Below are 27,709 nucleotides of genomic sequence, written 5' to 3'. Positions count from 1 at the left end.
GCTTTGAGGCGCACGGACGGTTCGTTTCGGTGTGGTCGCTCACTCACTTCACACTTGCCGAATAACTGTAACCGCAAAGCAAGTCAACGAGTGCGAGTGCGAGTATTTGTTTTAGCTGCGCTCTCACAGCCTCTCGCTGGCGCCAACTGCGCTGTTGCCTGTTCGCAGTCACCGTCGCTGTCGCAGTCTCAGTCGACGCACAACTTGATTTCTTCCAATCTTGGCTGGGAAATCGGAATCGCAACAATTGGAATAGTCGTCGAATTTGCGTGTTGCGATAAGCTGGCAACCAACCAGCCGCGCAGCCACCCCCGCACCTGGTCCACACCATAAGCCTGGCGTGTCAAGTGCATAGCCAGCCACTCGCTGCTGTTGCTGCCGCAGCCGCCGTCGCTGTCGCTGTCGCTGTCAGCCGCCAGATTCACTCTCAGCGTCAGCCTCAGCTGGCGCCGGCGTCTACCAGCCGCGTTCCATGGCTTCCAACTCAGCGCCCAGCGACCGGCCGTGATTAACTTTTACGGGTTTAGTCCGCTCGATGACGCCGAACAAAACAGTTATACAACAGCCCAGCAGCTGCTTGCTTGGCGCGCGTGCCGTCTGATTAAAAGCCAATAGAAATCTGTGTCGCAGCCGTTGCCATTGCCATTGCCAAAACGCGCGTGTAAATCCGCATCCGCATCCGCATCCGTTTCCGTTGCCCATGCCGTCGCGTGTGTCGTACCAAAACCTGTAAACGTTTACCAACACTTATAAAAAAGTAATCGAAAAATATATATAATTTTGGGAACAAAAAGAAACTCAATCCATGAACGTTGGCAAGATGCAAGCGCCTACAGGCCCGCATCAGCATCTGCTGCATTCGGCTGCCTCTGCCGCCCCGCCGCCTACACAGCAGCATCACCTGCCCATCGACTACAGCCTGGGTAACTTCAAGCCCGCCATTGCCGCTGACTTTCCCGGCGGCCCCTTCGCCGCCAGCCCCTCAGCATCCGCGTCGCCCCCCACAGCCACCTCGAGTGCTTCGCTGCAGGTGCGCGATCTCAGCACCTTGACCACAATGGCCGCCATTCCTTCGCCCACGCAGCTGCTGCACCAGCGCATGCAGCCAGCCCAAATCACAGTCGATGCACATCAGCAGCACCACCATCACCAACACCAGCACCAACACCAGCAGCAACACCAACAGCAGCAACACCAACAACAGCAGCAGCAGCAGTTGCCACCGGCGGCTACTTCGCCACATGACTACGCGCCGATGTCAGCCTTCAAGGCGGTGCTGCCCAAGAAGCGAAATACCGACGGTAAGTCAAGAGATCCAAGCCAAGAGCCTTTATATAACAGAACTTTGGGTATGTGTATGTGTGCAGATCTTATAAATGCGTGTGTGTGAAAATCAGTGAAATAGTGTTTAGAGAGAGTTTTGTTTTCAAGAAAAGTTTTGCCTTTAGCTTTTAACACTTTCCCATCAAACACTTCCTGGAAAAGAAAGTCTTTTAAAGCAGTGACTTGTATAGTGAAATGTAAATAGTAATACAGTTGTATATTTTTATTATTATTATTAATATGCCATAAATGTTACCAATATTAAAAAATTCAAAAACATACTAATTCATACAACTGAGCGAAAATTCGAAGGGCATACTTATATGGCTAACATTTATTTATTTTATTTTATTTTTTAAATGGAAAAAAAAACAATGTATGTGTATATAACAAAAATTAAATATCGTGTATAACATGGTATAAATAAAAAAAATTTTAAACAATTTGTTTCTATATAGTGTTGTAAATTTCAAAACACAATAATTTATATTTTTAGTTTTTGTGACTGAAAATGTATTCTGCTACAATATTAAATTTTTTATTTTATTTTTTTTATTGTATCTCACATTGTAATTGACAAAAAAAAAAAAAAAAAAAAAGAAATAGCAAACAGAAGAAAACTTAAGTGCAAATCAACTCCCAATCAAAAAATGAATTTTATGCATTTTTATCTGTTCGAAGAGTTGTTAAGAGTTTCTAGGATTGTAGTTCCTGAATAGATTTTGTATACTCATGAATTCAAATTACTCATATATCAAAATATATAAAAATATATTTTTTTTTAATATTAAAGCTTGTATTGCTTCAATTTTCTTTTTTTTTTAACATGTTAATTTGTTTAAATATTGTTAGCAATTTTCTTTTATGGAAATTATGGATGGAGAGATAGATATCATATTTTTTACTTAAACTTAATCTTATTAGACAAACTTGTTCTTTATTAAGGAATCTCTCGAATTGTAAGAGGATTCATATTTTATTAATATTTGTTTACTCGCTTTCTTTTTATTATCTGTATATATATTATGGTTTTCTATATATGTATATAGTTCACTTTTAAGACCCGTCTCCATATTTATGCTAAGCTTCAACTCAGTCCTTTGGCAATGCATCTGATGCGCCCAACCGAAAGCTTTTCCCAAAGGCCACATTTCATATTCCCAAGTTAATTAAAAATATTGCCACAGATCTCTCTCTCTCTCTCTCTCTCTCTCTCTCTCTCCTACATACACACACACTCGATTGCAGTAAATTTTTGTAAAAATTATTTGAATAATGTGAGATTTTAAAATATTGCATTTCTGGCAATGGCCAAAAAGCCGCCAACGTGGCCCAGAACAATGTCAGATTAATTGAAAAAATTGTACAACCGGAGGGGGCGTGGCGAAAAGGGGGGCGCAGAATATTCATTATTCCGTTTGGATATGTGTGCCTCTCTCTCTGCATGTGTGTGTGTGTGTGTGGCGCTTAATGTGCAAATCTTCCGTGTGGACATGACGGACAAATGGATATCGGGGATTGAAAAATCCATAGCGAACCACAGATACGGAAACGAATGCGCACGGACAAGCCAAACCGGACAAAACTCATATATACAGACAACAGGCATGTGTACATGCATATGTGAATGTGATATGTGTGTGTGTGTGTGTGTATCTGGCAGTTGTCGTCGCCATCGCAGTTGAATTTTCGAATATGAGCATTGAATGAATGAATGAATGAGTGTTGCCAGCCATGCTGCGCACACACACAAACACACACACACAAACACACACACACGGAGCACACACAGGCAGCGACAAGCGGATTTCATTTACCGGTATTACATGTATCCAGCGGATATGTTTTTAGCTCCACAGCTTGAGCCCGGCGCAGACATGGATATGCCCAAGCACAAACACACGCACACGTACAAACAAACTCATGCACATACAGACACGCGCACACACACATATATTGCTGTGCAGAATTTTCAATTCCGTTTGGCGCGCCACGTTTTTTGCTCCGCTTTCCGCATTTTCTCTTCACCATTTTCACATTCTCTATGCGTTTGCTTTTCATGTTGTTGGCTTTTTCTCTTATCTGTTTTTATTTTCCTTTGCTTGCAAAATGAATTTCGCTTTGTTTGTTGAGATATTTTTTTTTGTTTTTTTTTTGTTTTGTAAAATATTGGCGAACGCCAGCTTTTCACCATTTCCACAATTTCCCGAGTGTTTTGCGCTCTGACTGATTGGCCACGCGGAGCGCTGTGCTGAGTTGTCGCCAATTCACAATCATCGCAAGGATTTCCTCCGCCCACAGACCAGCCGCCCATTTTTCATCGTTGTCGGGCTTAAATAAGTATCATAAAAAAATCTCAACAGGCTGCAGACAAAATGTAATTAAATTCGTTACAATTTTGGGCTTGGAAATTTGGGAAATCAATTTTTATAATTGCTCGCAAGTGGAATGAAATGAGAATTTTTTTCTTTTTTTTTTTCATATATAAAATAGTATTTTTTAGATATTAAATATATTAGATAGACGTTAAAAGCTCATCTAAATGTCTTACTTTGTGGTCCCAATGTGCATGAAATAGTTCAAGCTCATCTCAAGATCTGTATAATGAGTCGCTTATTTGAGCACTTAAATTGTCGTTAATTCCTGGCATAACCTGGCCAGACTAAAGGTCAGTTAAGTAATTTCCGTCTCGATTTCCTATTAAGTAAAGACATCAATTAAGATTGTCGCTTGTGGGGAATGGATCAACAGCTTTTTTTCGCCTCATACAATTAACGCATGGAAAACATAGAAGTCGTTCGGTTGCGGGGTTACGTTTACCGTAGCGCAAAGTGAGTCACAAATTAAAATAAATTAAAATTGTCGCCCACCCCAACAGAGAGGGGAGATTCAGACCTAGACGATGAGTCGAACACGAGCGAGATCAGAGATCAAATGATCTAATCAGAGAACCTAACGCACTGATTCATTCATATGGGCAAATGATCTATCAGAGCGAAGACAGCTGCGCATACTTGCGAAATGATATCAGTGCCAGAGAGGTGCACGAATTCGGAATTTCGGAATTTGTGCCCCTAAGAAAGCTACATACATATAATTTATATGTATATAGATTAACTGGGTTTATGGCATCGGAGTTGAGGCGATATAAATTCGACAATAAATTCTTAAGCCATTTTCAATCACACCAAACAATTGAACAGCGATTCGAATCAATTAAAAGCAATCGAAATATCCTATCGACTCTACGTGTATATATATATATATAAATCGAGCTCTCTAATCAGTAAAACGATTGGGCGTCGACTATCTCGAAAATTTACGCATGTAAAAACAGTTTAAATTCCGAGTGCGGCTTGAGTGATACACTAGAGCAGCTACTCTTTCAAGATATTCAGGGTATACGACTGATTCGAGTTCGAGGAATTTGAAAACGCCCTAAGCAATCACGATGACTGCCTGCTTTATAATCTGAAGTGGTTTAGCAATCGAAGCTGACTAAATAAAAAATAATAATAACAAGTAAGAAGGCTCCAGTCGAGACTGCTCGACTAGGAGATACCCTGAACCCTCCAAGCTGATACTATAATCATTCTGGACTTCTTTTAGGCACACATACATACATATACATGCACTTATAAGCACGCGCTCTGCTAACTGCTAACTTATGAGAATTTATTTGTTGAATAATTTCTTTTGTAGACTACAGACTTTAAGTCTCCAGGTCTATAAGTATTCCAATTAGACTGAAAAAACAATGTCGATTTTTCGATTATTCTCGATAAAAATGTTATCGGACGAGTTATCGAAAAAATAAGATAAAATTGCACTGCCTATGGTATACACGAGTATGCATGCTAAATTTCAGCTCTCCAGCTCTTATATCTTCTGAGATCCTTTTGCTCATACGTACGGACGGACGGACGGACGGACAGACGGACAGGGCTATATCGACTCAGCGCGTCGTCCTGATCAAGAATATATATACTTTGTGGGGTCTGCGATAATTCCTTCTGCCTGTTACATACTTTTCACAAAACCATTATACCCTGATTTCCCATTTTCAATGGGTTCAGGGTATAAAAAGATGAACACGTGTCGCGCTTATAGGGCATTCGAACAGGCGACTCGAACTGAACAGCCCTTTGGCCTGGCACGGGCAATGCATGCACACTGAGCAAAAAACTGATTATTAGATAGCTGAGGCATGAGAATCATTTTGGACTGTTGAGAATTTGGTCATAATTTAGTAATAAAGGTAAAATGGACATACAAACAATTATAGAATATTGATGCGAATTTTAATATAAATTTGTAAATTATTAATAAAAAAAAAAATAAATAAAATAAATAATTTTTAGATATACATAAATTACAAAAATAAATTTCATATACATACATTTATTTATTTATTTTATTTATTTATTTATTTATTTTTATTTTTATTTTTTTTTTTCATTTTATTTGTACTTTTATTATTTCAAATTAATTAATTAATTTTCTTTATTATTAATTTTGTGTTTTTTATTAAAGTTATAATACAAAACTTTTGTATATTTTGTACGCTTTACGTTTACGTTTACGTTTACAATCATAATTATAAAAAAAAAAAAAACAAAAACAAATCGATGTGAAAAGTTTCTTTTTCATTTTAAACTCCATTTAAAGAGGTTTCTAATGAAATCCCAAATATCGATTCGACTGTTTTTCCAGTGTACCTGTCTATTGCAGCTAACGGTGTTGGCTACCTTTGGCACTCGTATATTATTGATCAATAACAAATTGTCGCAACGAAAATCAGAGCAATATTTATGAAATATTTATGGCGCACGTCGTAATCATTGGCAACTCATCGAATATGCGCTCAACGGCTGTCATATATCTTTCAACTTCTCCCAAGTAGACGAAAATTGGGCATTGTAAATCTATAAAGATACCAAAAAGGGGCAGTCAGCCCTTGTCTACGCATATATGTAGAGCATGTATCTATGTATCTGCAAGATACATTTGTAGCTGTTCCTGCTGCCGTTGCCGTTGCCGTTGCCGTTGCATGTTGTTGCTGTTGTTGTGGTCGCTCGTTTATGTCAGATAGCCAATCGCTAATAGCTACGCACACCGCACACCGCACACGCTTTATGATTTACGATCCGAAAGTAAATAGGTAACGACATCTAAACATGTCAATATCCTCGCCCAGTTGTAAAATTGAAAGAGTAAAAGTATCGTAAAACCGACCAAACAACAACCGATAAGTACACAACAACAACAACAACAAGTTCGTTGAGCCGACCGCAAATAAAGAGAGAGACAGAGAGAAAGAGAAAAGGGATAGACTCTGTCCTAGTTGATGCCAAATTAAAAAACAGTCCACTTTTATTTATGATGCGATTATATTTGCCAAGTTTATCTTTATCTTTGCCATATTTGACAAAGAAAAATCAATTTCAACTGTGAAAAACCCTTTTTTAATCACACCTAACACTTTTTCGTCACGTTCCAAACAGTCTCAATTGGAACAGATTTTAGAATCCCAAAAAATAACCAGATTGTAAAATTTAATATCTATGTAAATATCATAAAGGATTGTCAAGGTGCTAAGAGAGTATGGGAGGGATAAGTCTCAGATGAGGGTGATGAATATTATTTATTATAAAAAAGTTATTCATATCTAGATATCGTATGTCACAATATCTACTCTATAACATAAATAGTAATTTTATAGAAATCTGCCGAAGTGCAGAGATCACATTCTCAAATATGAAATAGGGTTTATGTATAGATGTAGACACCAAAATAATATAATATGGTATTGTCCATATGTTGAGCAATGAGATAAATATATTCAATCATATTAATGAAAAGGAATTTAGATTTAGTTATATATGATCTACCTGATCTGGTATTACATATATCATACTAAAAACGGTTCCAACTATTGCTACATAAACATACCCCTCTCTATTTACAAATTATACATACATAAAAGAAAAGAATAGATCTTAAGATTTAATGACTGTAAGATACCTTCTGCTCGTTCAGGTTCTCAGTTTGCAATGCAACGATGCCTAATACACTGCTGATATAGCACATACATTTACTTTGTAATACCCAGTTGTTTTGCTTTGCCCAACATTTTGCAAGACCTTGTGTAACCTTTACTCCGCCAACTATGCTTTATTTCACCATTCAGGTGTGAAGTACTGCGATTTCTATAGGATATTGCTATATATCGCAGTCGAGCGTCATAAACGCTACCAGTCGATATCAGCTTATGGCTGCGATATCAACTCCCAGACAGACAGTTTACAACCCTGGCTAAAATTGGATCCTGGTACTAAAACGTAATATACAAAATTAACTATCTACCCCGGCCGCCCAGAAAACTAGAATCTAGGTCTATGCTAACTGTAGTTATGTCGAAACCGAACTCGAATGGGAACTATGCTTAAAATAGTCGCAGACCCAGTGGGCTAAAGTGTATCCAATGATATTTTGAGTACACTCGATAAGCTTTTTTTTATATTGGTCAATAAAGGGAAATTGTGGTCTCTATCATTATATAGGCGCAATTGTGTTTTATATTTCTCTATAGCCCTTGTTATCGATAAGTTCCAGCAAAAAAATCACAAAAATATTTAAGCAAATAAAGAAGCTTCTACCGAGTATCATAAAAAAAAGGCAGGAACTCTGCAAAACCAAGAGATAATATTGAAATGGTAACTGAAAACGAATTTGAGTTTGAATTTTTGGTTTATGATCTCAAGGAATGTGTGAATCTGATATAATCAATATGTTCATATGTATATTTATAAATGATTTTTATTTTAATTTTTTTGAAAAGTGAAAATGTGCTGGGGTCTGTGCGAGCACCAATTAAATGTCATTTATCAGCAGAGGAAAAAAAATAGAGTCTAAAGTTTAGATAGCCTTCTGATTTATGGCACCAGCGATAAGCCAGTCGAGCGACTGGACTCGACATAGACACGGGGGCGGAAGGAACGGTGGGACTATTGGATTGGCATTGGCATTTGTGGCGATTGATTTGTAGTGTGTAAAGGTAAATAAAGTAAATATGTAATTTGTAATTGCGCTTGGCTTATTTGCAATCGTTTCGAGACGCTTCAAAGCGCCCACACCGACAGCAGAGTAACAGTTGCTGATAGCCAGAGCCACAGTGAGAGTTAGAGGCAACAACAACTGCAACTGTTGTATGTTTGAGCACGCAATCCTCATCTAAAGCCGGCTGGAGTGGAGCTTAGGCTCTGGATTGAGAAAACTGAGCACCTCTCAAGGCAGGCACTCACGCTATATCGCTATCGATTTGGAGTTCGACTTCGAATTGGATATCGAAATTGAATCCGTTAATCAAGCATCAGCCGCTTGTTTCATCGACCAAATCATGGCCCTAATCTATCGGCCCAAAGTTTATGGCCCCCACTTTTGGCATATCTGAACCAGCTCAATATTTATTGTGTTTGCCATCCGTCCGTTTGGTCGATTTATATTCGTGTTCCTTTGACCGCTTTCATATTTGCCGAAAGCACAAATTTTACAATAGTTTAGTACGTCCAGTATTTATATGGACCTGGCGGCCCCTAACTACTGTTCTATCACAACTTTTGATCGATTAGCTTTCAATATTGATTGTGAATCATATAGTGCTTGAATGGGGACAAACAATTGCACAATTTATTAGAGGAAATTGAGGAAGTATATGGGCTAGGTCAGAGTGCTATTTATATTGTAGGCATATATATTTAATACATCTGTGTTTTTGATAATTAAATATAAATATAGAAATTTAAAATTAAGTAGCTACATGGAAAATTAATGTTAAATAAAATACATTTTCATATTTATAATGTCTATAATAACATCATATATAACATTTATAAATCAACATCAAGAAAATATATTTATTATAAAAAATATATAAATATAATATGAAAAAACATTTGTATATATTTATATATATTTGTCTTATTTTAATTATTATAAATTTTTATTATCAGTTCACATAAATTAAATAATTTATAGCCATTTTTTGTTATTTATATTATAACATTTTTATATACGTATATTCATATATTATAATTCAATAAGTTTTCAAATTACCCCGCTTCTAAAACATTGTTCAACTCTCTGCCAAGTTCTCCACAAAAGTTGAGAAACTCTTGGAAAATTAGGAATCAAATGCATTTGTAATAATTATCACATGCTAAACAAATTCGCGCTGTGAAATCGAGCCCGAACAATGATAATCCTGCCATAAGCGCGTCAATAGCGGGGGCGTGGCAAGGGCGTGAGGACGCAAGGGCGCAAGGGCGCAACGGGGGCAAGGTGGCAAGGGGCGTATAAACAGGATAACAATGATTTCAATTACCATGCAGTGTCGAATAATTATTCTACCTTTTTTCTGCCGTCTTTTGCGTGAATATTGCTCCCGGGCGTATAAAAACAGATGAACAGGGAGTCGAAGGGTGGCCAGGACCAGAGCCAGAGTTCGAGTGTGGGCTGACTGAGAGGGAGAGAGAGCTGTAAGGGGGCACAGTTGGACGACGGCTATGTCTAATGTGCACAAATTTATGACTTTACTACCGACCAAGGGCTGAGTATGCAGGGGTCGCAGCCGCAGCAGCAGCAGCAGCAGCAGAAGCAGAAGCAGGAGTAGCAGATGAGGTGGATGGAAGCGAGTTTGGTGGGCGGTTTGTTGTTGCTGTTGCTGTTGCTGTTGCTGCTGCTGCGTGTCGTCTGTTTACATTGTCTGCCTGCAGGCTGAGGGGCAGCCAGATGCTTAAGCTCATTATTATCATTTAAACAAGTCGGCCTACGTGAGCTACCAAAAGCTCATCCACTTGTCTCTGTTTATGTCTCTGTCGCCAGGGTTGATTTTGGTCTGTGTACCAAAATTGTTGGCGAACGTTAAACGTTTTCAGTTTTAGTTCGAAACATGAAAATACCATTTTCTAGATTTTCAAATAACCGCTCGCTCTCTCTCTCTCTCTCGCTGTCTGTCGCTCCATGGACAGCGACACCACTCAACTGGTGCTGGTGGTTGTCTGCGATTCGTTTGACTGTTTCGCTGGCCATTCGAATGGATGCTGTGTGATAATGCTCCCGGGACAATTGTGTGCATAATTAGAATAAAGGGTTTTGCCAATTGACATTTGCCGTAAATGGCGATGATTAAAATTTGCCCGCTTTATGGCCAGCTGCAGTGCGGGGTCAGCTTGCTTTTTCTATAATTATTTTTTGTCAATTTCAGCATTCGTGTAGCTACTTAATATTTATGAGCACAATTTGATGTGAAGTGCGGACAAGTAATACATAAATTAGTCACGGCAAGGAAATGAGCATAAAATGGATAGAATAAGCATAGAAGGTCGAAGCTAAGGATCTGCTTGCAGGATAAAAAACTGACAGAAGAAAACGTCTGTTAAATTGTTAAATTAAATTGCTAATGTGATTTTCTTTAAGAGTAGAGCAGTGTTTGTTACATGTTGGAATACAAAATAAAATTTGATAAGATTTAGATTGTAATGCATATGCATATGCATATATATGTATATGTGTATAACATATTCTTATCTTTAATCTGCTGATCATTCTTATTTTTTCTTCAAAGCAAGGTAATTTTTAACTGTTCAAAATGACTTTAAAACTTGCTGAAACTAAAAAAAAAAAAAGCTGCGATTTTAAACCCATTTAAAAATTTGTTTGTTTTTTAAACAGCATGAAAAAAGTTTGGTCAGATTGGCTAAAATAGATATTTATTTTTGCATATCTAATATATATATATATATATATATATATATGAGTATTTATATATTTAAATGAGTAAATTTATGTATTAATATTACAAAATAATACAATCATTACAAATAAAGATACAAAGTCAACTAAAAACAATTTCTTCATTTCTATTTACCTACTGACTTTGTGTTTTTAAATTCAAATTGAAATAATTTTTATAAGAATGAACATATTAAGTTAGAGTCGAAAATGCCCTTTTAAAAACATATGATTAACATTAAAAATATTTAAAATTTAAATATAATTAAAAATAAATTAAAAATTCAAGTATAGATAAAGTTGAAACATTAAATAATAATGTATTTCAAATATTTTTTTTTTTTTTAATTTTTTTTATGAGTTTTAAAGCCTTTAGAATTTTTAGCATATTTGTAAATGGCAAATAAATCAATTTTGACATTTTCATCAACTGTCTATGTAGCAGTTCGGCCAGTATTTTGCGCTTCTGTTTAATTTCGAGCAGTTCCGCTGCCGATTGCCTTCGCTAAGTGTTGCCCTGTGCCTGTGCAGCACTTAAAACGCAGCCAAGCTGGAAGCGAGCAGCAACAACAAAGGCGCAATGCAATAAAAACACTTGACACTCTGCGATGCCAGAAGGCCTCCAAGTACAAAGAGAACACAGCCCATAGCATCCCTCACTTGCGCGGCGACTGCGATTAAACTGCGTGGCTGCAAAAGTATCTTTGTATCTGTAGATGTATCTGTATCCATATCTGACGGATGTGCGTGGGCTTTTTGTTTATGTTTATTTGGCTTTGCGTTTGCCGGCTCACTGGCTCACTGACTGAATCAAAGCCGTATTATCAAAAATCGTCCCCCGTTTTGTGCTCTTTTTTCCGGCTGAACCCCGCCCCTCGACAACTCCCACTGCCTGCGCAGTTACTTTTATCTGCGTGGCGAATTAGAATGTTGTCAAATTGTTATTCTTTTGTTGCGCTGCGTATTCATTCATTCGATTTGGATTCGCTCGAGCCCCTGGCCATGTTCCTTTACCCCTTTCGCTGCTCAGCAATGCGCCTGCGTCAACCCACAATTGTCGCCATCCTCTGTCTGGCTGCCGAGCTGCCGAGCTGCCTGGCTGTGGGCTCTGTGTGTGTGTTTTCTGTTTTGTCATGCTCCATTTAGCCGAGTGCGGACCGAACAGATGTTCTATTTAAACGCACATTATTATTATTCCATTTCGACAGCCGAATCAGAGGCTGAAACTCACGCCAAAGGCTGCGGCTGCCGCACGTCTTGTGCGCACCCCACAAAAGCGTCGAAAATGGTATTGTGCATCAGAAAATTTGCAAATAAATATTAGAAAGTAAATAATTTTGCAGTCTTTTATTTGTTTGAAATATTTAAAAATGAAATTTTAATAATTATTTTAAGCAAACAAATATATAATATATAATATATAATATATAATATATAATATATAATATATAATATATAATATATAATATATAATATATAATATATAATATATAATATATAATATATAATATATAATATATAATATGACTATAAAGATTATATATTTAATACAATTTATTTGGAATTGAAGAAATATTAGTAATTATTATGAATAAAAATTTAAAATATTTTTAAAAATTTTATTATTTTTATTTTTGAAAATAAATAATTATATTTTGTATTTTGTTTTTGTTTTTGTTTTTTTTTTTTATTATCTATTTCTCTTAATAATACTATTATTTTTACATTATTATCTATGCTACGTTCATTCGAACCTCATATGTTTACTATTATTTTGTCGGGTGGCTGTACTATTTGCACCCTGGGCGTTGTACTGGGTGACACAGTCGTTCATCCTGTTGATGATGATGACGACGACGCGTTGATGTCAAATGCGGAACGGGCGAGCAAAACGGTAATATCCTCGCATGCCCTCGCCACCTCTCCCCTCCTGCTTCTCCTGCTGCTGCTGCTATGCGCTTGATTAGGGTGAATTAATGGTCATGTAAGGTGGATTAGGCGATTGAATACGAAAATAATTACATTTGAAATTCGATATGCTGCCAACTGTCAGCGTATGTGTTTGAGTGTGTGTGTGTGTTATACAGGTGGATCTCACTCCTTGGGCGAGTGTGATTGATGATGCGCTGCTGTTTGTTCTGATTTTGCTAATAGCAGCTCACTTTCCTCTTCCTCTCTCTCTCGCTCTCCCTTTCAGATGCCGCTCACCCCTTTAGCATAAGCAATTTGGTCAAGACTGAACGCCTAACGGCAATTGTGGCCGCCGCCGGGCTGAAGCCGCCGCCGCTGCCGGCGCACAGCGTCGCCCTAACGGAGGACAACAACAATTCCATCTCGATGCTGAGCAAGAATCAACAGCAACAGCAGCAGCAACAGTCGCAGCTGCGGCCCAAGCCGCTGCCTTATCTGACAGCCAGCGAGCAGCTGCGTCAGTCGCGCTCCAGATCGCGATCCCGTTCACGCAGCGCCTCCCACTGCTCCTCGCAGATCGACATGGACGACGCGGACAGCAGCCACGAGCGATACTCGCAGCACTCGCGTCGCTCGCTCCACTCTCGGTCGCGCTCCCGTTCCCGATCCCGCTCCCGCTCGCACTCGAGCAGCTCGTCCGTCGAACTGGAAGTGGACTCGCCGCCTGGCAGTCCCAGCATCAGTTCACCCAGTGCCGCCTCCATCTCCGCCTCAGAGCTGCTCATCACGGCCAACAGCAACAGCAGCGCCAAGAAATCGGATCTCTTCTCCGTCTCTGCGCTGCTGCGTCGCGACGAGCCCTCGACCCGGCGCGCTCGTAGTCCTCCGCTGAGCCTGATCGGCGCATCCAACGCGGCGCTGGCTCTGCCCACCAATCCACTGGAGGCCATGCGCCAGAACTACCCGCCCAACTACGAAGCGGCCATGTTCCAGCGCCCCATCTTCTCGCCTGCGCTGCCCTTCTTCGCCGCCATTGCCTTTCACCAGGGGCAACAGCAGCAGCAGCAACAACAACAACAATCTGGACTGGTTGCGGGGTAAGTTGGGGCAACTATTCAAAATATAAAGATAACATATAATAATTAAAGAAATGAGTACTAAAATAATCAAAAATAATTAATGTTTAATATAATTTTTTTTTTAAAGTTAAAAATGAAAAATGTTTTTTTTTGGTATTCGTAAATACTTTACATTTAATTTAATTTATTATATACAAATAAATTTCTTATATTTTATAGTCACACGAATTTCTCTCAGTGTCCTTATTAGTCCCAACAACCTGTACCTTAATTAAGTGTATACTTGAGCTAATTCTCTAACTCTTTCTCTCTCCCCATCTGTTTCTCTTTCCCTCTCTGTCTCTCTCTGTCTCACCTCTGCAGCTATCATCCAGACTCACAGGAAAATCTCTTCCGGCTGCGCAGCCTGATGGTGCCACTCCAGTCTGCTGGCCAAAATGGCTCCACTGCGGCCGCCGCAGCGGCAGCAGCAGCCGCGGCCGTTGGCGTCGGCGTGGGCGTGGGCGTGCCACCCGGCGGCGGTCATTTGGGTCTGTCACATCCGCCGCATCTGCACTTCCATCACATGGCGGCCAAGTGGCCGGGCCTGCACCAATTCAGCGACCTGTACTCGTGCATGAAGTGCGAGAAGATGTTCTCCACGCCGCACGGACTCGAGGTGCACTCGCGCCGCACCCACCACGGCAAGAAGCCCTACGCCTGCGAGCTGTGCAACAAGACCTTCGGCCATGAGGTCAGCCTCAGCCAGCACAGGTATGCATACGGCGCTCTGCCACAGGCATTTGGTCAGCCACTTCTCTGGTCTGCAGCCCCACAGCCCCCGAGCCACGCCGACTGCAGCGGGGAGCACTTTGCATGCTTAATGAGGGGCCGGGCCAGGCCAGGGACAGTTTTGCGTTACTTAATTTAGCTGAAATGTTGGATTTGGCCTGGCCAAATGTTTGCTTTGCGGTTGTATTTAGCATTCAGCAGCGGCTCCAGGGAATTCGAGCCTTGGCTTTAATTACACCAAATGGCCGCCAGCTTGTTTATGCTGCATGTCGTTAAACGGTTTTTCCTCTTCTGCTTCTTCTGCCAGGGCGGTGCACAATGTGGAAAAGGTCTTCGAGTGCAAACAGTGCGGCAAACGCTTCAAGCGCTCCAGCACCCTCTCCACCCATCTGCTCATCCACAGCGACACGAGGCCTTATCCCTGCAGCTACTGCGGCAAGCGATTCCATCAAAAGAGTGATATGAAGAAGCACACCTACATTCACACCGGTAAGTTCAACCAAATCGTAGTTGAAATAATTATATAAGTGGGATTTGGGGCATGGATGAAGTTTTAAGTAACGAACTAAAGAGTTGAATAGATGAAGTAGTGGAAGTAATACCCTGTTAGATATAATAGAATTCGAGAGTTTAGTTAATAATGTTGTTAAGAGTAATAATTTGTATTTTAGTAATATTAGCTTAAAGATATACTTAGATCAGATCTTGCTTTGTGAGCTCTAAAGCTAAATAAATCAAAAAAATCTGAAGCTTTATTAATTCATTTTTATATTTAAAAAATAATAATAATAATCATTTTAAATAATATATACATAGCTATTTCAATATACCCAAATACCCTTAAATAGAAAAGTTTTGCGGATATTACGCATATGTTAAAATAAATTGATGTTTGCACATTCACACACACACACACACAAGCATACATAGAGGTTTGCAATTTTTGAGAAAATGGCGAATAATGGGGAATATGTCCCGTAAGCGGGCGCCATTAACCACCACCCAAGGCAACAGCCGCAGTCGCAGTTCCAATTACAGTTACAGTTTGCCAGTTGACAGAGCGACGAGTTTTTGGGGCACTCGGCGCTTGGGTGGAGGGGGCAGTGGTAAAATGGAGCTGGCGACGGCGATAGGAAAGCGCAAAAACAGCTGAAAAGAGCGCCAACTATAAAAGCACGCGCTCACTCTCACAAAATTCGCAAGAGAGCAGCACTCAATACACACACACACACACAGGCTGAGCGAAATACATACGACGGTAAAATGTAACTGATAAGAAGCAGCAGTGAGGCGAAGCGTTGACGTCGAGCTATGTACAAAGCTTGGGAGAGAGGCATTGGAAAGACAACGGCACATACAATACACAAGCAGATATACACGCACACATACACACAGGCAAACAGCGTTAGGTTACGCCTTGAAGCGCGAAAGAGAGCGAGCGAGTGTGCAGCGTCAAGCGACGCGGGCAGAGAAATCACAGCCGACCAATGAAAAATTTAGTCAAGAGATTTTGATTTTCTGTTTTATACGCGCGCACACACACGCATAACAAACACGACGCACACATTGACACATGCACTCGCCGAGACAGCGCGCTGTGAGATTGTGTGTGTGTGTGTGTGTATATATATATATATATTTCTGTGTCAGTGCGAGCTGCGCATACACCCCTATAACTACTATAGCAACAACAAAGCTCTGCCGAAAACGTAGCAACTGCGCTGCTGCCGCCGCTACGCGCACTCTTGCGCCGCCATTACACCTCGAGCCACTAGGCGTCTGCATCGATTTCTATAGTTTTCTTGTTTTTGTTTTTTTCTTACTCATAGCAGTTCAGTCCAGTGGCAGAGCTCTGTTCTTATCAGTAAGACAATGACGGTCATCTTTATTTAAAAACTCACGCAACCGCATGAGCAAAACAACATTCATATTTCATGTACGAAAAAATACAATGAGCAATTTTATTAAGAAGGAAAAATAAATGATTTGTTATTGAATTTGTTTAGCAACTTTGATAGTTAATTAAGGAAGTTCCATGACAAAATTGATAAAAATGGAAGAAAAAAATTGTATTTTATTTTGATTTTCTATGAAAATACAATTCATATGGTAGAGCCTAAAATGTTGCTGAAAGACTTTTATATTAAAACAGTTTTGTTCTTACAAACAGGTTTTACAGGTTGATTATGATTATAAAGCTCTCAATAAGTTAAATCTCCTCCGAATGTCACATTTTGTTACCATCCGATTCTGGTTTTCTTATAATTAAATATTTTGTATAATTTTGGTTTTAAAACGCAGAAACCAGTTATAAATCCCTTAAAATATATCGTCTTATAATAATAAATTAATTCAAATTTCGCAAAAATCATCTCATCAGCAATATATCAATTTTATATGCCTCACGTCTTTCAGAGCCGCGTCTGCTTCTCTTTTCAACACCAAATCTTTCGCTTGCACCATTTAGCAAATTTTATGATAACATTATCATTATATTCTCTTCTTCATTTCTGCAAAATCTTGCACTCAAATCAGTTTGTAAATTGACAAAATAATAACCTTCTAATAAGCAGCCTCCGACTGCGCTCCTCCTCTCTAACTCTAACTTTAACTCTAACTCAGAGCTCTGTGGGCCCCACCCCAGACCTGCCAACGCATTCGCATTTCATTCGCCTTTAGCGAGCGTCTGGCTAAATCAGTGGAAGGCGACTCCACACACACACAGTCAGACACAAATATTTCAGACATTTTTATCGTTTGGCGTCTTCGATTTAGCCACCCGCAACAACAACAACAACAACAGCAGCAGGAGCAGCAGCAGCAACAACCCCTTTCACCTCAAGGTATTTGATAACGGATCCGTTCCGTCTCGTGCTTTGCTTTAGTCTTTGACTTCCTTTTGGCCCTGGCTTAGTTTTCATTTCTCTTGGTTTTTCTTATCTCGTTCGACTCGTTGCGTGCGTGCTTTTTGCCTCGTTTTACGACTATCCTTAATTTTTTCGCTTTTCTTTGCGTTTCTCAGTGTTTTTTGCGACGTGTTTCTATTGCCGGCAATAACTGCTCCAGCAGATTTTTCCCCATTGATGTGATTTGCCGTCTGTTCTTTTCCATTTTTCCTGCACTTTTTTTTTTAATTTTTGTTTTGGGCTTAGCTCACTGTCTCATTTTTTATTTTCGTGCCTCAGATTTTTTTTTGGTTTGTAAATTTATGCGCCATAAAAGCGGAGCAAAAATATATTTTACATAATTACATATATATAGCTGTGTGAGTCAATGTGTGTGTGTGTGTGTTTGTTTACTTATTCATGAGTTTCATTTCGATCCGAAACTCTAAGCTCATCTGCACATTCAACAAACACCTTTGGCCCCGTCAAGGCTGCTAAGCAAATCAATAAGTTAAAGCTTCTCTGATTTGTTTAAAGAGCTGACCTCAAAAGTATTGTTTAAGAAAATTTGAGACGAATTATTTAATTTTCAGTAAGTTAATTTACTTTGAATGATATATATGATTAGTAAGCTTCAGTTATAAGCCAACAGACTTTGGTTACATGAAAAAATATATATATTTTGTAATTATACAGAGATAAATTGAAAAAATATTTAGGTATGCAAAAACAAACAAAATACATTAAAGAATATTTTCCTACTATAATTTTATATTATATACAATATAGGTTAAAGACTTTGACTTTCGATTTTGTATTCCTTATAGCTTTACCCATATTCTGAAAGACTCCAAATATTTTTAATTTCAGTAATTTCATCCTTGGTTTTTACATATTAAACACCTTTAAGAATTAAATCTTTTCTACCAAAGGTATTCCAGGCCTTAGAGATATTCATATAACGGTTTTGCTTAATGTCAGAAGAAACCTTGTAATCTACCAATTATAACTAGGTTAGGAATGGCTCGAACTAAATGAGTTTTATAAATTTTGCAGAAATGGCCTTTATAATAAAATAAATTTCAATTAATTCTATTTTGTTGCATTTTATTATATCTTTGATTACCTCCCGTTAGAGTGCGAACAAAATCTCTTTTGTCTACCATAAAAAAATAAAATCAGAAATCAAATCTCAACGCATACCAGGAATATTAAATTCTGATTCTATGCGTTACGCTTAAAGCTAAATATAATTTTTTATTCGTATTTTTCTTTGTTTCTTTTTTCTTTCGGCCAACGCTGCGTATGCGTTATTTTGTTATGAGACTCGAGGAAAAGAAACATGAAATGTTAAAAGAGCAAAGCAAAGCGAAATATAAAACGTGTTGAATTGAAAGGATATGCCGAGTGTGCTGCTAGGACACACACACACACATTCACGCACACTAAGACAGTTAGACAGACGTAAAATATTAGAAGAGTAAAAGAAAAAGCAGCGCAGAAGCAAGCAAAGATTTAAAAGAATTTCCACAATGTGATGCAATAAAAATCCTTGAAATCTGTACATACAAAAACCCCGACAGCCCCAGCACCACCCCCTCCGCCGACATCCATGCTCCACCCGAAAAAAAACTCACCCCAGCCTCAGTCCCCTTGCCGCTCTGCTAGCCCCCGTCCCTTTCACTGGCTGCCTATACATACATACAGATAGCCCCCACACAGCTTGGCGTGTTAGTTAGAGCAGCCAGGCAGCTAACCAGAGATACCCTGCGATTCCCCCCATTCCCCTCAAAGCTCGCCAGCCGGGCGTTCGCTTTCTCTGAGAGCGTCCACATTGCCAGCTGCCAGCTGCCAGCTGGAAACTGCCAACTGCCAACTGCCGACGGGCGTCGGCCGACGGGATTTGGATTTGGGTCTCGTTAGTGCTCGTCGCTCGTTTGCTGTGATAAATAATAAAAGCTGCTCTATAATCTCTGCGACTACGTGACGTTATTTGTGCCGATAGTGCACGAACGTGCCCCGAGCAGCAGCAGCAGCAGCAGCTCTCGAGCAGAACGAGAATCCCTTCAGCCTTCAGCCAGCAGCCAGCAGCGCAGTAGCTCTGCCTGGCATGGAGTACATGCTCCGCAAGGACGAGCACTCGAGCTAGTCGTGGCAGTGGTTCGACCCGAGAGCTACTACAGCATGACTACTCAATTTCTGTTTTTTTCATTTTCACTGCTACAGCTGCGTCTGCCACGCCTCCACGTTGCTTCAGCTGCTCCTTAAGCACAACGACGTCGACTCCTGCCGCGGGAGCCAAAGTTGAATCAGAGCACATCCCAACGGTCGAATGTTTCAGAATCACGTCGCTGCAATTCCATTATATACTTACAGAGACTGTGCTCACATACACACATATATATATATATATATATATATATATATATATATATATATATATATATATATACTCTGGTATATAGACGTGCCTTCTATGTGTGTGTGTCTGTTTCATTGTTATTTTATGTCTGTGTGTGTGTGTGTGTTTACTTTATACATTGTTCACTCTGTTCACTGCTTTCGCTCGCCTCTCACTCATATTCCCTGGAAAATTTCAAACTCAAGTTAACATTTTGTAGCCAAAGTCTGTGTGTGTGTGTGTGTGTGTGTGTGCATATATCGCTGTCTATGACATTATCTCTACTAGCCAAGATAAGCTCACACAATAATTGTGAGGCTCCATTAGAAAGATCATAAAAAATAGACAATGTGTTAAGTTTGTTACATACCTATATATGTATATATTGTGTTATGCATATATAGTATATACATATATAGAGTGTACAATTTGATTGCATTCCAAAGAAAAACAAACAGTATTCCATACTTATAAATATATGTATGTATTTATATTTATATAAATATAAGTTATAATTACACTGAAAAAAGCAAGCAACTGAACATTTGGGAGGCGGAAATGAAGTTTAATACAATAAATATATTTTTTTATAAAACTAAACCAAAAGCCAATAACAATATCGATCCACGAATACTCAATAAAAGATTGATTAAACAGATTAACAAAATATGCCGTAGCAATCTGAAAAATATTTAAAAATAATTTACTAAGCATTCATCAGTATTTGAGCTGGAATTAATACATATATTTGATATATAACCATGATAACTAAAAATAATAAATTAGGAAATAAAATAATATTAAAAAAAAAAAAAGATTTCTATAGTAAATAAAATTATAAATACTTCAGTTTGTAATACATACTATGTATATATTGATGCACTAAAAGAAAAAGAAAAACTTAATTTTATATATTAAATATATATACAATTATAGCAAATTTTTTACTTTGTATGTATTAACAAGGTTATATAAATATTTTTAAAAACATTACCTTAAAATTTTGTTAAAGAGTACTTTTTGAACTTTCTCAGTCATATCTTTGAATAATATCCTAAGCATTTATTAATACTTAAGTTGGAATTAAAATATTTGATATATAGCTATAACAGCAAAAAACCATAAACTGATTAGATTTCCAACTTTTGATAAGTGGGAATCAAATCTGAAATGAAATTTCGCCGACTAGCCACAAAATGGCTAAGGAACCAGAAGAAGAGAACTTCAATTAGGGTGAGCCAGCCGGAAATCTCTGATGAAAAATTAAACAGTATAAAAATGCGCTTGAAATGACCATAAAAAGAAACAGAAAAGGAAGAACTTGAAGGCACAACAAAATTGATGTAAAAATGCTTAAAAAAAAAAAAAGTTTTCATAGAAATTTTGTGGATTTTTATGTGGTTGCTGGCTTTAAGTGCTGCAAAACCACAAAACACCACACAGATGAACCAAAAAGTAGAAATTTAAAAACTCAATGTGTGTGGCAAAGAGACAGACACAGAGGCAGGGACATAGCCAGGAGTGGAAGGGGGGGGACAGAGTGTGGTGCATGGGGCTGGGGTCGAGTTGTCGCTGTGGTTTTTCGGCAACGTCGACGCCATTGCTGGCGACGAAGACTTACAGAGCGTCGAGCGCAGAGGCTGCGTGCTGTGGGGGTTGTCTCGCCGCACAGACTTTGCGGGGGGTTGCATGGGGGTGGATTGTTGGCCGGGTACTTGGTCATGAAAGCAAAGCTGCCTAAAATGGCGCGCACTGCTTGCTTGGCTGTGCATGCGAAGTACGAAATGCGAAATGCACCAGTGCAAAATCGCCTATCGATTTTAGTTTCCACTCACTAACCCCTTCTCTCTCTTTCTCTATCTCTTTCATTTTTATTGCAGGTGAGAAACCGCACAAGTGCCAGGTGTGCGGCAAGGCGTTCAGCCAGAGCTCCAACCTGATCACCCACTCCCGCAAGCACACGGGCTACAAGCCCTTCTCCTGCAAGCTCTGCCACAAGTCCTTCCAGCGCAAGGTGGATCTGCGCCGGCACAAGGAGACCCAGCACACGGATCTGCGCGTGCACCTGGGCAAGGTGGACTTCATGTCAGCCGCCGCAGCGGCTGCGGCTGCAGCCGAGCTAAATGCAGCGCCCGGACAGAATATCGGCATCAGCCAGGCGCCAGCTCAACCGACGGGACAGACAGCCGTGAACGGGACTCCGGTTAACTCGATGAACTGCCAGAAGGTGTCGCTGCTGGCATAACAGCAAACAGAGCCGGTGCCAGTACCAGTGGCAGTTCCAGTTCCAGTTCCAGTGTCAGTAGCAGTTCCAGTTCCAGTTCCAACTAGCCGGAATCATTGTGCAATAGCTGGCATTTCCATTTGCCGTTAATGAAATTTGAGTAGTTTAAGCCGCAAGCAACTGAACAGAACTTTCCCTTGTTGCCAAAAAGAAAAGAAAATAACAAAAAGAAGAAGAATATAACAAGTAGTTACATACCACATACCATAATAAACTATATACCAAAGAACAGTTAAATCAAATAACTCAAACTCTAGCTCCCCTTCTCTCTCTCTCTCTATGTCTCTCTCTCTCTCTCTATCTCACTCCCTCAGCACACGGAAACTATAAAGAAATTTCAATTGTTTTTTTTTTTTTTTTTTGTAAATTATATATAAATATATGCATATTCGATATGTTTGTCTGTATGTGTGTGTGATTGTATTTGGATTATTATACATGGAATTTAACGATTAAAAATATATGTATATACACATATATATGTACGTATATCTTCTTAGCTGCTACACATGGAATATATATACAAAATTGAAAATTAAATGCTAAAAGGCGCCAAAAATCAAAATGCAAATCGAGGCCATGAATCGTGCGTGTACTAACTGTAAAATGTAATTAAAGAAACCCAAAAAATTAAGAATAAACCAAATATTAATAATAATTATTAAAAATGTTCCACATTTTCGCTTCTAGATAGTTGTGAAATTTTAAACGCTATTTTGATATTATATCATTCCAATGAATTTAGTCTAATTAATGAATTTTTAACTTATTTATGCATATGTGTGTATGTATGTAAAAATATGAATGCTAAATAAATATATTTTCATTTTAATGTTCAAAAAATACAAAGAAAAATTAAAGAAAAATCACAGCAAAAAAAGAAACAAAAGCAACGTAAAAATCTAACATACATTTTAAGTATTTTTATGTTTTCCAATAAATTAAATTTATTAAGCAATTAAAACTAAATATCATCAAGTATTTTAATTAATATTGGGCTACTTATGGGCAAAGAATGGGGAAAATGGTATTTTACTCCATTTATTCTCAGAGAAATAATAACAATAAAAGTAAGGAATAAAAAAATTAAAGCAAATTTATTTATTAATAAATATTATTATTATTAAGTATTTGGATTATTACATATTTTCTATTTGCATTTTATGCTCTTACTGCCTTGTTATTGAATTTGGAATTTAATAATCAACAAGAATTTTATTTTTCTGAGCCAGTTATAAAGTAATTTCATTAATATAATATGTAGTATTTATTTACTTATTTTTTTTTTTTTAATAACATTTCAGTAATTAATGCATGAGATACAGTTGAATGTTGTTATGTTTTATAAATATAATAAATGCCAATAATAATATTATTATTTATTTTATAAAATATTAATAATATATAAATTTTTTTCTGAAGTTAACTCTGACGCTTGGACATATTTTACTTTTTTTAATATTCATACTTTATTTGGCCTGTATTGGAAGGAGCTCCCTTAAGAGCAATTATCAATATAGAAATTTGGCTTTGCATATCAAAACCGCAAGTCGAGCTGTCAATGAAAGAGTTAAAAATGTATGAGCACGACATCTCTTTGCTTCTTCTTCTTCTTTTAGCTATGACACCTGCTTGCTGCGCTGCCAATTCCTTTGTTTTTGGCCAGCAGAAAGAAATTTGTTTGATAGAATAAATGGAAATGTCCAATGTGGAGTGCGCTTTGAATATGCAAAAACTCCACATGATTAAAGAGTCATAAGTGGAAGAGACTCGTGTACGGATACGTACGGCACTCGTATACGTATTCCCTGAAGTGTCCGTTCACGGGCATCCGATATCACGTACGAGACGAGGGTAAATGCCGGCACTGGCACCGGCACTCGCTCTAAACAAAATTTGACAATAAAAAATAATAATGCTGCATGGCGAATGAAGAAGCTCTACCTCACACATGCATATGTGTTTGCGTGTGTGGGCGTGCGAGTGAGCGTGTTTGTGTGTGTGTGAATTCCCAGGTCTGCAATTTGCTTGGCAACTTGTCTACTTTGCAAATGGAGTCGAAGCGAAACCAATTTCATCAATAAAAAATATTTGTCTACCTGGCAACACGTCTATGGCAGACAGAGTTTATACTTTATATACAATCCAAGCTCTTTACATATGAGGTAGGAGATATATTCCTCAGAGCTAAGAGGTTTGTAGGGTATTTAAATATTCTGTCAATCTTTGTTTCTTGTAATTTTTATTCTTATCTACCCGATATTTGATTCATTTATCGAAACTCTTTAAATATATATATAGGAATAGATATGCACTTTAGAGCTAACAGGCTTATAGGGTATTTAGATAGTCTGTCACTCTTTGAGTTGGAGCACTTTTGCGTTTGTTATTCATATGACATTTTTAGTTTTCCTCTTAAACCATAGTCTGGGAAATTCTAGAGCTGTGAACCCAACTCATGAATGCTTGGATCAGCAGCATTTAATGGTATTGATAGATTTATGCATATGTCAGCGGAATTAGTAGAGAGCAAGAGAGAGGTGGAGGGAGAGAGGCTGGGTACAACTCATTACCCGCAATTACCACAGTCGTTAGCAACAATAAAAATGTGGAAAGCCAAGCAAATCGAACATTAATTTATGCAATGATCGATAACATCCTGCGATTTGATCGTCAAACGTTTTGCCGAGCGGCCAAAGCAAAGCCCAAAGAGTCGTTGACCGGGGGCGTAGGTGATCGTAAAGCATTGATCAATCAATCTTTAAACGATGCCCAGTCACAAATTGAACAGAAATCAGCAACTTCCGTCCTGACTGATCTTCGACTTCATGCAATGCATCCAGAAGATCTAAATTATTGGATCGCAACTATGTTTTACGAGTGATGTGATGTGCCATAAAACATGAGGCCATGCGGGCTCTTTGACTGAATTAAGCGCAATTAGCGTGGCTACCTTCGACGGGGTTTGGGGTTAGCCCCGCAGGATCGTCGTCGCGGAACCTCGACACGCAACTCACATGATTTAGGGTCCGACTCGCTGCTTTAAAGTCGCTGTCAAAGATCGTGTAATGGGCGCAACATCTGGATATTCTCGTACATCGTAACATCCCAAGTTCTTAATGCGAATTTATTGCCGCCATCATTATGGCGCCCAGACATGAAGATCATTTTAGATCAGAGAGAGTGAGAGCCAGCGAGATGACTCAAGACTTTTCAACAACTTTACACCCTTTCAGTGCGGCCAAGTTCTGCTGGCTGCAATCCGAGGGTAGTCGTAGCCGCAGATAAGACAATGGATCTTAATTACATTTCATTGTGAATATAACTGTTAATAATCCCAAATTGTTTTCCAAGGTATCTTAAATGCGTAATAACAGACAAAAGAGCATGAGAACCAAGAAGATTATAAAGCGAGACTGAAATAACTACTTCTTTGTTCAAGAAATTACAATAATCGCTGACAAATACTCAACGATAAAATGTGAAAATGATTAAATTTAGAAAAGTTTAACTTCCAGTATAGAAATGGCTTTATTTAATAAACAATGCAGGTTCAAAGAGATATTGCGGATCGCTCTATGGGGGTGATGAAAATCTAAAAACTGTATTTTCTATAGTTTTAAAGCTCGAAGCTCACCCAAATCGAAAAATGGACTTAGCAGTGTTTGGGGAGTGAGTGCATGTATTACAGTCAGTAACGCCCGATTGTAAAATTCGTCTAATCTTTTTAATTTGAATTTAATTTATTTTTTTTTTTTTTTTTTCATTATTTCTGTATATTGGTATATAATTTTTTGATCGTATTTTATAGCTCATTATTATAATATTTTGTATTACATATATTTTAATTAATTAAATATGTATTTACATATATATATTTTTATAAATAATATTTAAAATACTAAAAATATAAAATATATATATAAATATTAAAAATAGTAAAAAAAATAATAATAATAAAATTACCCATAATAATAGGTATTTACTCATAATAATTAATATTTTATTTAGAAACTACATACATATACATATAATAAAATATATATTTCTGTTCATTAGTAATTAAAAATAAGATAATATGTTTTTTTTTTTCAATTATTCAACTTAAAATAAGCCCATCTCTACTATTTGTTACAAATGCTTTTCGCATGTATAGAAAGTCAATGGCATTGCAACTGCTGTTTATTCATGATTATCGATGCTCTTGACCGGCGCACACGCCGAGTGTTTGAGTGTGGGGCAGAGTCCTGCCAAATTTTATTGTCTCTCTGGCAGCTCGGCAGAAGCGTCGCAGTTGTGACATATTCCCGGCACTTAATGACAATTGCATTTTTATTGCACAAACAGTGGACGAAATGCTTGTTAATGGTCCAAACATAAAGGCATCATGAGCTCCATGGCAATCGCATGGCAGCAGCTTAAATTGATTTCGCTCGCATATAAAACTGTATCTCTAGCAGAGTATCTTTGTACTAATACATCTGTATCTGTATCTGTTTGTGTTTCTGTTGCTGTTTGTGTTGGTGTTGTTGCTGTTGTTGTTGTTGTTTCAGTGCACACGCTGCACCTGCTGACAATTTCAAGTGCAAGCAAAGTAAAGAACAACACGCACAACTGGATAGATTCGGCCTGAGCCACTATCCCTGACCGTCGCGACGGCCACACCCACCCTACTGTGTGCCCGGTAACCACATCGAACCGCAATAGTAATTTACGGATGCGCCACAGCAGGCAGCTTCCCAAACTAATCGCGCGCCCAGCGTGCGGACAGAGACGAAGTGTCAACGACTCGCGGTGGTTGTTGTTCCGGTGGTTGGGTGGCTCGATGACTGGGTAACTGTCTGACTGTCTGACTGGGTGGCTGGGTGGTTGTTGCCAATTGAACGTCTCAATTGTTGCAATACTGTTGCCAATACGCAACGGATCCGAACTCCTGCTGCGTGATTACACGGGAACAAAGTGCCACACTGACTGCGGCCCGTTCCGCTTTCAATTGCCAAACAAACAAACGCCCTTCGAGCACTGCAATCCCACTGGACTAATTCAAGTGTAACCCCTTGTTATGACGCCCGCACCCCTCGTCGCCATCGCCCCCCGCCCCTCGGCTGCTGGCAGCGGCAAGAGCAGCGCCCGAAAAATTGAGCAGTTAAATATTTTGGTGTCATAAGTCGGCATTACGCTTCCTGCTAGAGAGAAGGGGTCTGCCTCCCAGACGACCCTCACTGAATCACTTGATGTAGGCTGAAAATTGATTTTAAAACAC

The 27,709-nt window shown here is 38.6% G+C and overlaps 1 protein-coding gene across 1 annotated transcript; it reads left to right on the top strand.

Annotated features, from left to right (window-relative positions):
- LOC6577168 (zinc finger protein sens) lies at window positions 1-23,253 on the top strand. The gene is made up of 5 exons (XM_002003101.4): window positions 1-1,301; window positions 13,313-14,123; window positions 14,469-14,858; window positions 15,184-15,365; window positions 22,043-23,253. Exons 1-5 carry the CDS (start codon window positions 806-808, stop codon window positions 22,405-22,407), a joined length of 2,244 nt encoding a protein of 747 aa, XP_002003137.1. The 5' UTR covers window positions 1-805; the 3' UTR covers window positions 22,408-23,253.
- Window positions 23,254-27,709: the final 4,456 nt, after the last annotated feature.

Source organism: Drosophila mojavensis, unplaced genomic scaffold (genome assembly GCF_018153725.1).
Source record: "Drosophila mojavensis isolate 15081-1352.22 unplaced genomic scaffold, ASM1815372v1 contig_36, whole genome shotgun sequence".
Lineage (NCBI taxonomy): Eukaryota > Metazoa > Arthropoda > Insecta > Diptera > Drosophilidae > Drosophila > Drosophila mojavensis.
This window is presented reverse-complemented; position numbering and strand designations above follow the sequence as displayed.